This window comes from Varanus komodoensis, unplaced genomic scaffold (assembly GCF_004798865.1).
Source record: "Varanus komodoensis strain SLA01 unplaced genomic scaffold, ASM479886v1 scaffold12, whole genome shotgun sequence".
Lineage (NCBI taxonomy): Eukaryota > Metazoa > Chordata > Lepidosauria > Squamata > Varanidae > Varanus > Varanus komodoensis.
In genome coordinates, this window is record NW_025335349.1 from 2,044,767 (window position 1) to 2,057,976 (window position 13,210).

Below are 13,210 nucleotides of genomic sequence, written 5' to 3' on the forward strand. Positions count from 1 at the left end.
CATCCTTCATCATCAGATCATTCAGATAACTTCGGACAATATAGCTACCATCTTTTATCTGAACAAGCAAGGGGGAACAAAGTCACCGACTCTAGCCAGGCTTTCTATGAAAATTTGGGACTGGTGCATCCGGAGACACATCACGCTGATGGCTGTTCATCTAGCTGGTGTAGACAATGTGCAGGCGGATCTTCTCAGCAGGCACATGTTCACCTCTCACGAGTGGGAACTGGATCCCCGTACGCGCAACCACCTTTTCCGGCGCTGGGGGTTTCCCAACATGGACTTATTCGCTACCCAACAGAACAGGGTATGCGAGACTTACTGTTCCAGAGCGGAAATCGGACAAGCATCCCTAGGGGACGCATTCATGATCCCTTGGGACAACATCAACTTCTATGCTTTCCCTCCGATCCCTCTTCTGATGAGGGTCATAGCAAAGATAGTGCACGACCGAGCATCGGGGATACTAGTTGCCCCTTGGTGGCCACGTCAAGCGTGGTTTGCGAAACTACTCGACATCTCTCGCGGGGAATTTCTTCATCTTCCATCGCTCCCATAACTTATAACACAGGTGGACGGCACACTTCGCCACCCAGATTTGCTCTCATTGAACCTAACAGCGTGGCGAATTCAATGATTGACGTTCCATCAGTGTGGCCGACGGTTTCAAAAGTTATGAATCGGACAGCTTCTACTAATCCGTCGGTACCGACGATGACTTCGACCACCTCGGATCCGATTGTCGAACCCAATCACTCGGCTGCTTCCCCCCTCTCTGGTCTCTCTGTACTATCCGGTTCGAGACAAGACCGGTCGACTCCGAATCCGACATTTTTGCACCCTGATATTCAGCATATCATCGACTCTGCCTTAAAGCCATCCACAAGGAAGTCATATAAGGCTAAATGGAAACGTTTTTCCACCTTTGCCGAGTCGCGTTCATTCTCTCCATTCCTCTCATCCATTCAACAGATTCTTCAGTTCCTCCTGGAATTGCACCATTCCGGACTGAAGCCGTCGTCCATTAAAGTGTATACAGCCACAATAGTCTACTACTGTGGCTTAGTCAACGGATCACCTCTGTTTTCTCATCTTATCCTCAAAAGATTTTTGAAGGGACTGTATAATCTTAACCCATCAATTAGACCGGTTATGCCCACATGGAGCCTCTCTGTAGTTCTACAGGCCCTTATGAAGGCCCCTTTCGAACCTTTGGCGACGTGGATCTTTGATTGGTTTCTTGGAAGATGGCATTTCTTGTAGCTGTCACTTCAGCCCGGAGGGCCAGTGAGCTTTGCATAGACCCTCCTTATTTAAACTTTCACAGGGAGAAGGTCGTTTTACACCTTGACCCATCTTTTTTGCCTAAAGTGTCTACATCTTTCCTTACGGGACAAGACATTGTGCTGCCTGCCTTTTCTCCGTCACCGTCAACTCCATTGGAAAGATCTTTGCATTCACTCAATGTTCGCCGTTCCTTAGCCTTCTACCGATCGCGAACGGAGTCTATTCGATGATCCAATAAACTATTCATCAAATATTCTGCTAGGGATCAGGGCGATCCAGTCACTCCGCAGAGACTTTCTAAGTGGATAGTCCACACTGTAGTCTTATGCTATCAATTAGCTAAGCTCGAACTGCCTTCAGTTCCTCGAGGCCATTCTGCTAGAGCTGTTGTAACCTCGTCTGCATTCGTATCCGGGGTCCCGATTGATGACGTCTGCCGAGCCGCTACTTGGGCGAGCCCTTGCACCTTCGCCAGGCACTACCATCTCGATGTTCAAGCTCAACGGGATTGCTCCTTCAGTAGAGCTGTTCTCTCCTCCGTTCTTCAATGAGGACACCTTCCCTCCTCCTTTATGGCAGGCTTGTTAATCTACCCATATGTGTGATGCACAGAGGCCACGACAAAGAAAAGCAGGTTGCTTACCTGTAACTGATGTTCTTCGAGTGTCCATCTGTGCAGTCACACAACCCACCCTGCCGGTCCCGCTCAGTGTCGGTGAGTGGACACATTCATCGGTACCGAAAGTTTCCCATTTTTTCTTGGTACCGATCCCTTTTTCCTATCTCATACTGAAAATGTTTCCACAAGGGGGCGCATGTTCAGTCGTCAAAGACTGAACAAAATGGTGGACGCTCCGCTCTTTATAGGCCATGAGGGAGGGGGAGCGGAGCTTTCCCGCCAAAAAACTGTTAGCTTGCAATCTTCCGGCCAAAGGCACTGCGCAGGCACAGCACCCATATGTGTGACTGCACAGATGGCCACTCGAAGAACATCAGTTACAGGTAAGCAACCTGCTTTTCTTTAGACAGTTGCAGTACTCACTTTCCCTGCCAGACTTAAGATGCCCTTCTGGTTCAGGGTTGCGGAACTTGTGGCCCTCTAGATAATTTTGGACTGCAGCTCAGCCCTACCCAGCATAGCCAATGGTAAGGAATGATAAGAGCTGCAGTCTCACAAGATTTCAAGGTCACACATTCCCATTCCAGCTCTAGTATCTATAGCTGACCATAGAGAGTGTTGATTCTTGGTTCAGAGTGGAAAGATCAGCAGGAAGCATTGCACTCCATTGCTTCTTTAGCCTCTGCAGTGGACCTTGGAGTTCACACTTTTACTCAGCTCCCCAAATTCAGAAAGGTAACATAAATAAAAATAAAATATTTAAAATAAAATATTCAGCCTTTTTATTTACAAATACACATAACAATTTATTCATCATAACTTTATCTTTGAAGATAATATTGGAATTCGTGTTTATCAGCTTTCGTAACATTTAAGTAATGGATGTATTTCCATATATAATGAGCTTGCAATGGCAGATAATTAGCAAGTATTGTTGTCATGCAACATCTGCTTTCTGTCAACACTTCAAGCTTTCCCCTTAAGTAATCTTGTTTTGTCCTTGAAAAAAGTGCCTCACTACTTGAAATTCATGTGGAATATTCTCCTTCACTCAGAATCCTTTTAAAGCCACAATCATAATTTTATTACATATTCCCTTGGGTTGCCTCCTCATAGTGTGGCATAATATCTCAGTGGAAGTGTTGTCATAATTCTTTGATAAATTCAAGAAGATACATTTTTCTAGTGGTTTCTTTAATAGGAAAACTCTAGGAGATCTATACCTGAAGTCTAAAATTATATCAAAGTATCAAAGTTTGGACAACTTTGATACTTTGATATACCTCATTAGAATTCAGATATTTTACTCACACTTGAATATTTTGTTCACACTTGAAATATACACAGATTTTCTGACTGTGTATTTCATTGTTGAAAAAAGTGCTGTAATTGCTTAGAAGAGTTGAAAGAAAAGAACAACTTTCAAAAGAAAGTGTTTCTGCAAAGGGGGTGGAATGTAGCTCTCAGTACCTGGAGGATGGGGGAGGTGTGGAAAAGGTGCTAGGAATTGAAAATGGGCAGAGCAATATTTAAAAAAAAATAGAAAATCACCTCTGAAAGGGGGACATAAACTTGCTGCCCTCTTTCAAAAGAAAAAAATCCCTTTGTCACTTTGCTTTTCAGTTGACAGTTTGCAAGCAGACAGCTGTCAAGGGTGTGCAAAGCAAGCTATATACAGCCATGTTTAGTCAGTGTCTATGGATGTTGCCTTCTGCAGTTGACAGCATATACTTACCAGGACATTGACCAGGCAGGACTCCACATCTTGGTCCCTTGTTCATTTGCAATCAGAGCAGGGAGTGGGGCGATAAGACAGATTTTGCTGCCCATGATCCTAGGAGACCAGCTGGAGGGACAGGTTGTTCTGCAAACTACCTACACTTGGTAGTTTATTCACAGTGTGGGTTGCTCTGTGGTGCAAAGTCTTCCTTAATATTCAATATAGGGTACTGTTCTGAGCACATTTTGAGGAAGCAGTGTTTTTGTTTGGAAATTGCATGGTGCTTATTGAGTGAAGTATAAAAGAAGTCTGGCTTTAGCATGTTTTAATTATGTCTACTCAAATATATTGAATGAGTGGTTCTGAGGGCACAAAAACAAATTTAACTTTAGGTTTCCCATAGTAACACCAACTACCTTTTCAGTTTCTGAAAATTACATTTTTCATAAATAACTTTTTTCCCATGTTACAGCCATGCATATGTTGGTCCAGATTACAGCATTCAAAAAAATACAGGGAAAATTTCATTAGAACACATTGATGCTGTAAGTATTATATTGTTTTATGTTCAACTCTGCGTTACCTTGGTCCACCATGAAGTTAATTTGAAGAAACACTCTTCTGTATAACAAATGGAAAATAATGATGACTTCAGTTCAGAGGAAATTTGTTGTGTTACTCTCATATGAAAAAAAATTGAAATAATTGGAACTAGTTAGGCATAACTAGCATAGGAATTTTTATTTCAACAGGGTCAGTGCATGACTAACTTCTGATGCCTCCAGCTCAATATATTTATAGATGCTCAAGTACACTAGCTGCATAAAATACATATTGGTTTTACAAAGTGGTGTACAGGTTGCAAAGGGTTAGATGTGTGGCATTTCATTAAAATCAGCCCAGAATAATATGTCACTTGTATAAAGGGATGGCGGAATAAAAATAGAGCAAAATCACGAGTGTCAGTAGTGCTTAACATGCTGTATGGCACTTTAGAGAGCCCGAGAGCACATTTATTGACTCCATACCATGCCATGCTGTTGTTTGAACAGACCCAGTAATTCTTATATCAAGCTTGCAGTATAGAATAATATTATTGGCTGCATATTGTAATATTACATGTAATTACTAACAGGTTGTTTACCTGACACATCAGTTTACTAATGCTGATAGTTTGGGTGGAATTTATTACAGCAGTTATTCTGGGCAGTATCCCATACTACCTATGTGCCTCCACTGCCTAGAGCAGGCAACCGTGAGCACTGGTGTACCCTCAGGCACTTTCTTGGCATTTGCCAAGATGTCCTATCCATAGTGTTGATGATGATTAACAATTTTTCTTACTGCCAGCTGGAACATCTTAAAGCAATGTCGAGAACCTTGAGCTGCTCACACCTTCTTTTCCCAGTAATGTTTGTGGGCTATATGTGGGGTTCTCGGGCAGTCTTATAAAATGAAGATGGCAGATAGCTGCAGGCTGCAAGCAGATGTTTGCAGCATGCCCATTTTGTGATGACGCCCAGGATCAGATACTAGTTTCCAGGGAGGGACAGGTAATAGGAACTCCTTTCTGCTACTTCCATTGATCTGCTCTGTGCTATGGACATGTTCTTTGGGTAACTTCCAGTTATCTTAGGAAGCAGTTGCTGCCCATTGAGCATCACACTGGTGGGTCAGGTTGCTACACAGGTAGCACTGGATACTGTCCTTTGTATATAAAAATGCAAGAAAGGAATAACTGAAAAAATAAAATAACATTGCACCAGTGTCATCAATGTAGTATATGCTTCCTTTGGGAAGAGCTAGTATTAATAGGCATGCAGAATCCTTATTTTAAACTGATAACTAATTAGCCATACTGATTAATGCTTTTGTCTAGAATTAATAAGATCACTTTTCTTTTAATAAATGTACTTTTTCATTGCATTTGTTCTTGTATCTTGTACAGAAAGAGATATTAGATCTAAATGCTTAGAGTAACACTGAAGTTGTAAAATAGATTTATCCACAGTCCCTGTAGCCTTTTATTTACTTTTCTCTTCAAGCTGTTCACCTTTCTAAATGGATTTAATTAGTGATCAAAATACAGCCTGTAAGCTAATCTAGTCAATAGGTCGTTAATGCAAGTTTTCTTTTGCAGCTTTCGGTTAAATCATTTCCTCTCTGCATGCGCCAGCTGCACAAAGCTCTGCGTGATAACCATCATCTCCGTCATGGAGGCCGTATGCAATATGGCTTGTTTCTAAAGGGCATTGGTTTAACATTAGAACAAGCTCTGCAGTTCTGGAAGTCGGAATTTATCAAAGGAAAAATAGATGCAGACAAGGTAAATTAGTTGTTGAGAGCAGTGCTCAGTTTCTAACTGTTCTCTTTTGGACACTTGCATACTCCGTGGGCATTGTTCATGCATGTTGTGGGCAGCTGCTGTAGAGTAAAACTATTTTACATTAACTGTAAAGACAAAAGCAGCTGCTTTTGTATCCTCTTCTCACAGCAGGTTCTCCTCACTCATCTTTCATAAGTGTATATTGCCTAATGTTCTTTCTTTTGTTTGCAGTAATTATAAAAAGGAAATGGAAAGCTTAATTACAGTATTGGAAAGCATGTTATAGATGGATATCAGTATGTTTTTGCTTTCAACATCAGTAAAAGAACCTAATTCTACAGTAAAGGTATCTAACATCCTGCCAGCCAATACCCATTTGTGCAACAGGGCATCCCCATTCTGCAGCTCCCCCACTCACCCTGAAATTTGCTGAGAATGGTCCCTACAGAATGATTCAGAAGGTGAAGGGAGCAATTCTATTAATAGTAACTGTGTTCTTGGTGGATAGGCACCATTGGATTTCACCCTCAATCTTTAACATTATTTTGATTCATTCATACACTTGAACCATTTGCCAAATTCTTCTGGTTTTGTGCTACTCCAGGCTTCATAGTAGTTAAACCATTTGAGATTAATAAAAGGTGCATTTCAAATATGATGTGAAGAGTACATTCAAGTAACATTACTTTCAGATCTAATAGTATTTCATAATCCATCATTCCGCTGATTAACTTCTAAATTCTAAACCAAGATTATTGGGTATAACTACCACTTATGCAGACACTTTGTTACAGATGGGGAAGAAGAGTAACAGTCTTATTTATTCAAATGGTTACTTGTCGTTTTTGCTAATTGTGAGGACCACAGGAAGGGCTAAGGGAGTGCGCGCTATAGTCTGTGCCACAACAACTCCAATTGAGTGCCACCAATATTTAGACCAGTGTTAATGATAACAGAGCATCAGTTCTGAATCTGATGGCTTGCCCCTTGTCTTTCTTTTACAAATTTAACTGAAAAATGAGGTTCCTCTATGTGTCAATTCCAATAAAGTAAGTGGGGTGTGGTCTTTCATCAGGAACAGTGAAGGGGGATACATTATTGCATGCTCAGTGATGTCTAAATTCTGTGGTTGCCAAGGGAAATTATGCAAAGAAATTGAAGCAAGAACATTTTCCCCCTTTAGAAACCTGCATTTTTCTTAGAAGGGTTTTATTTTACAGTTGTCTGTGGATAACCTGTTTTCTCCTATCCCTGACCACTCTTTCACAAATTCAGTAATGAGAATAGTGTTTTTGGCTTTAGTTGAACTGTGAAAAATAATGTTTAAAAGTGAAACAAACGCCATGCATAGTATTTCCCAGGCTTCATTGTTGTAGTAGCAGAAAGCACAGCTGCCATTCCTCCTGCACCATCACTGCTTTGAAAGTCTGAAAAGGAGTGTGCCACTGGAGGCCTTGGATCCATTGAATCCAAAGCCCTCTTGATCCTTTGATTTGACCCCCAACAAGAGACAGAACCTATGGAATTGTGGAATACCAATTCATCTATTGTGCTCCCCTTGAAATATCATGAGAATATGTACCAGATGCAAGAAAAGGATGCTCCTTTTCTGTTTTCCCACCTTTGATGATGGAGTCTTTTCATTCAAGATCAGGCAGGGTGCTTGTATCACTGGTTGACAGAAGAGGCCATTGGTTGGAATACATGGGGCAATGTCTATATTCTTGCACTGCACTGGGCCTCAAAAATAATAACTACCAAGCTGTCATGTCTCTGTACTAGCTGTTCCTTTAGGAAAAGGTTAGGTTCATGAGATGAGGAAAGGGAGTTTTTCAAGCATAAGTGACTCAGTTTTCCAAACATTAAATTAATACCTCTAGGCATCAGGTGGACTGTAATGCCAAAGCAATGGTGGGTACAGTTACCCTCCAACACTAGGCCTGGCTCAGATCAACAAGTCTTCCCCAGGATACACAATCCAGAAATGAAGTTCTTCCATTCAATGGTGAGGGTTTCTTCAGTGCCTCACAGAGGAGATCGTGGACATGGTATGTAAGACAAGAACCATAGCCAGGAACCATACTGACTGTCAGCTTCCTCCATTTAAGCAGAAGGGAAGGACTCATCAACAACCACACTTGCAGCAACATCTTCAAGGTGACTGCACCTCTTACCAAAGACCTCTGTAACTGCCCAAATGCCAGTATGCTTCCTGCATGTACAGTGCTAGCTGCCATTAACTAGATCTGGATAATGCCAGTTCTGACTCAACTCTGTGCTTCTTCCCCACTATCTTTGGTTATCCACATTTCTTCCTATCTGGATTTCTATTACGTCTGACATGTCAGTGCTTAATCATGTCTGAAGGGGATACAAATCTGTATTTGATTGTCTCCCCTGTATCTGTGTTACATCATCTCTGCAATTCTACAGAAGGAAGTGGACTCTTTGCTACTGAAAGCAGCAATCCAGAGAGTAGTGTCTGCTTTTCTCCATGACATTTTCTATTTATGTTGTTTTATGGTCCCATAGAAAGATGGGGAACTATACCCAATTTTGGATCTATATGATGCCAATCCATTTATTACACCAAACTTTTTAAAGAATGACTACATTGTCTTTTATTTTGCCTCTTAAAAATGGGGGGAACTGGTTTGCTGTGGTGGACCTGAAAAATGCCTGCTTTCTGCAGTAAGATGCTGATGAAAGCTGCCTACTTTAATCAATCTCAGCAGTCAGTGTTTTCTCCACTTGATGCTTAGTGACACTACCTGTCAGTTTTGTGTCTTCCATGACTCCACAGGTGTTCAGCAAATATATAGTATTAGTATGTGTTAATATATGACTAATCTGGGCATACACATTCATCACTATCTAGATGACTAGCTCCTTGTCACATCCTTGAGAGAGGAACTTATCAATAGCATTGACAAATGCCTCACTTTTCTTCATCAGCTCAGTCTCCATGTAAACCATGGCAAGTTCACCCGGGGCCCACTCAATGGATCAAGTATGTTGGGGCCTTCTTGGATGCATCTTCCTTCCATGGGATTATGTATTGACCTTGATTACCATAACGGAGCACCTTATGGCCATGCCAAGTTACAACTTTTTTGGTACAATGTCTTCTGGGCATGATGACAGATTCTATGTCAGTAGTGGAGATCATTTGTCTGCACATGTGGCCAGTGGTGAATTGGTTCCTCTGACATTCCAGCCCTGCTCTCAGTGTTCACAATACAAGGCATGCCCTCCTTACCTGATCACTTAGTTTTGGTGGATAGTTCTTTTGATAAAGTTGGATGGCCTTGTTTAGACAGAGTTGTGTTTGACCCAAATTCTTTCCATTTCACAATAATGGATTGCTTCTGCACAACTTTATCCCAGAGTTGTTTTGATGGCTCCTTGATTTTCCTGATGTCCTGTGTTTAGGCAAGCTTTCCAACAAACACTTGGCCCTTCCAGAAGTAAGTGAGGTCATGTGACCCTGGAATTGTACCAGAGCTTGTTGAGGCATGTCACAGCGAAGGGAACAAATACTTCTGTAACCAACAAGCACCAGTTTCTTTTTGTTTGCTTAACTTTTGTGCCATGATAAAAAAAAAATTCTTTACTTTCACACTGCTGAGTAGCTTGTTTACCTCACATGGTAATAATTTCAATTAAATCCATTTCAATTTTTTTTTGTAACACAGTGAAATGTGAAAAAGTCAAAGGTGAATACTTCTGTAAGAGACTCCATGCAGCTTGGTTCTTATATATCCAATGCAACAGTTAAACTCCTTTTAAATCTACCCACGAGTGCTTATATGCAAAATGCCACTTTCTGCCACTGTGAAATTTGTGGAAACTGGTAGAATAAGTCACAGTATCACAGTATGACAATTAATATTTAAACACTTTGCTGGAACGGATCTCTCCTCTGTGCATGAATCATCAAGAGACCAGCTAGTCATGTATTTGATTAAATTATGGTTTTGATTAAATCATATTTTAGTTAGTTAATTATTAAATGGGCACCTCTGATTGTATACATTAATTTAAGTAGTACTAATTACTGTTTGCATTTCGTCTTCCATATTCTGTGCATTTTTGCATGCTTCTTGGTTTTGTTTTAATTTTGTTTTCCTTATGTTGTAGTCATCTGCATTGTGACAATAGGGACCTGTGTAGCTGTTTATCTGGAGTTAATTCACATACATGCAATGTGAACCCCTCAAGCCTGAAAATTGGCTGGGTTACTAAGACTAGTGATATATTTTACTTTTCTTGGAACTGTGGACTCCTGGTCATATTATCAACTCCTTTGAAACTGCATTTTATGTAGCACCTGAGGTGACAAATATCTAATGGTGTCTTGGGTTCAAGGAAGTCTTAGCTGGTTTCATGATTCTCTAGCTCCTAGTTAGGATGCAGTTATTGCCGAGTAGGGTTTTTTTCAATATATACAAATGAGGATGCTGGGTTGGGGTGATGCTATCTATTCATCCAAGAACCCCCAAAACTGGATGCCTGTAGTTTGGCTTTTGAAATATTTGTGTCAGCCTTGAGCAAGAAATGCTTCTTTACAGATAAGAGTTTTTGTTGCTGAAAGGTTCCTATTGTTCAGGACTTCATTGCTGCTAGAGGAGACTTGCTTTCCTAGCTTTCATTGTTCTTCTGTCTTTGCATGAAACACCTGTATACTAGTCATTAACCCAAAATTGGATGGCATGTCTGACTGAGTCAATAAGATAACTCAAGCTGTTTTTCTAAATGATTTTGTCTGTCTTAAGTACATGAAAACAATTATCTAAGGGATATAAATAATGAATAACCTGCAAGACTGGAAATAAAAAAAGCATGTCCCACTGTGTATATCTTTAAGAAATGCTACCCTTTGGTGACAGTCATGTTCCAGCTGAAGTTACCCCTAAAACTGCTAGTTCCAATGGTCCAAAATCTGCTTCAGTTCTTCAGATCACTAGGAATTCTGTTTCTCACTCAATACATCACTTTTCTCTTTCTGGTTAAAAGTAGTAGCTAAGTGCCTTATGTGTTCCACTCCTGTTCAAATATTATAACAATATAATATTAACCGATTAAACCCTTCAAGTATCAGCTATAATCTGTAAAAAGCACAGTGTACAGAAGTTATTTCCATAATTGACTTGGTCAAGAAAATGTAGTAAAGTATTTCCCATCATAGAATAAAATACTTCTGTGGACACTGCAGTATTATGTCAACCAATTAGTGGTTCCAGAGAAATGGGCAGCAATGGAAGTGGGACTGCAATAGCACAAGTCTCTTCCTGCCATATGACAGAGGAGAAACTCCTCTGCAGAGTCTTCAGATGACACCTACCTTGTCTTGATATGGCAGACTACCCTCAGGATGACACTTATGATAATGTAGTTATTAATATGAAGAATTGTGGTGTGCTAGTGGAATAAGTAGATTCCATCTGCTAGCTGAATCAGGAGCCAAGTTACTGGGTAAAGAATGTTATTTTGAATAAATATTACAGTCCTATTAACATAAATTAATGCATAAATTAATAAAGCTAGTCAGCTACTCCACATTTTCAGCACGAGCCATGTTCATTAATCAGTGATTGATATAGTTTGGAAAAGTCATTCTGTATGAGTGGGATCCTTGATACATGTGAATAGGTGTGGGAAATAGTTGTTGTTCAGTCGTTCATATTTTGGTGAAACAATCAACCTAACCATTATGCATTAGCTGTTTTAATTTCAGTGTTATAGTATTATATTTAAAATAAAGAAATTTGACCTTGTAGACCTCAGGCCTCTTCTGGTTTAGCTGCAAAGTAAAAGATACTAATGAGAATGTCTTTGGGATATAATTATGTAGATTTAAAGGAGTGATGTACTTTTAATTATGCCCTGTAGCTAATGTAGATGCATATTAAAACAAATCATGCCTCTGTGTATTTCCCTCTGAAATTTCTCTTTTCTCAGGCCTTAAATTACTAATCAGCACACTGGTGCACACCAAGGTTAAGTAAACCAGTGAAGTAATGGCAGATTAGATTTTATGTTGTACTTTTAATATAACCCATCACTTGGTGAATATAAAGGTCTTGGCACAACATAGTTTTGAACAAAGCATAGTCTGTGGGGCACTTGTATGATACTACTATTGTATCCCTATGTGGAATATGGAAATACTTGTTTGCGATTACTGACCATAATGTGGCTGAAGTTAATATTTTTTCCAGGGTTCTTACTACTATTAAAATAATTATGTATATTGCAATGTGGTAACTAATGGTTACTTTCAAAACTTTAAAAGAAGATAGATGGTTTATCATGCATTTATTAAAAATCATCATGGGATACTAAATTACCCTAAACTATTAATTTAATCTTAGTTTTCCGCCTTTTATGGTTTGTGCTTTGAGAGCAGGAAGGCACTTGTGAGTTTTTCATCACTTTGGAATGCCAGGATGGCCCCTTTCTGAAGTGGATTTGATGATGTGACATCTCATTATGGGTAACTAGTTGTGATGGGTTGTTGTGTCATTCAAAACCAATTTGCTTCCCAAAGGCTTATGTTTCAGGAACAAGTCACCCTGACAACCCGTGGCTTGTTCTAGGGGTTGCTTGTACCATGATGGCTTGTCATGTTATCTGAACCTGAGAAAACAATTTCAGTGTAGGCTGTGAGAATTGCCACAAGTGTGCAGATTTTCCCTGCATGTACTTCTCAGCCATTAAATTTGCATATAGCTCTGTGCTTGTTTAGAATTTTCAAGGAAGCAAATGCTTTGGAAAGGAGCCATGAAAAATGGTCAGGATGAATTTCTCCTTTCTGGAATTGCTGGAGACTCAAGGAACACTTAGTATCAAGATTAGGTTGCTAAGATGCTCCCTGCTTCAGTTGATGTGCCTTTTTTTGGCAACCTGCCCATTTTTACTGGTATTTTTCAGCTGACAACTTACAACTGGTCACTAGTAACTATGTGCAAATTAGACCTCATGTAATCTCACCTATTTTGTTTCCTTGTTGTTTACAAACTTCACTTTACCCCTCCCTTTGACACTTGAAACAGAAAAAGAAATTGATCAGGCAGGACTGCTCATATTGGATAGCCAGAAGAGCACACCAGTGAAAGACCAGCAAATAAATAATAAAACAAAATTATGAACACAGTTGTCAGAGACCAAAGAATGACCCATCTTGCCTTTTTTGATGCTCTGGAAGGAAAAAAATAGTGAACAAAAAGAAGTAGTAATTCAAATAGGGTGGGAA

General features: G+C 40.0%; 1 protein-coding gene across 5 annotated transcripts in view; it reads left to right on the forward strand.

The window, feature by feature from the left end:
- Nucleotides 1-13,210, forward strand: part of PRIM2 (DNA primase subunit 2) — a 94,093-nt gene that overhangs the window by 55,404 nt on the left and 25,479 nt on the right. For 2 of the 5 annotated variants that reach the window (XM_044422094.1, XM_044422095.1), the window contains exons 9-10: nucleotides 4,102-4,174; nucleotides 5,770-5,955. The exons of 2 other annotated variants lie outside the window; for them this stretch is intronic. In XM_044422094.1, the coding sequence (XP_044278029.1) occupies nucleotides 4,102-4,174; nucleotides 5,770-5,955 (259 nt within the window). Of the gene's footprint in view, nucleotides 1-4,101; nucleotides 4,175-5,769; nucleotides 5,956-13,210 lie in introns of those variants that run through there. One more of the 5 variants, XR_006413902.1, reaches the window with a different exon arrangement.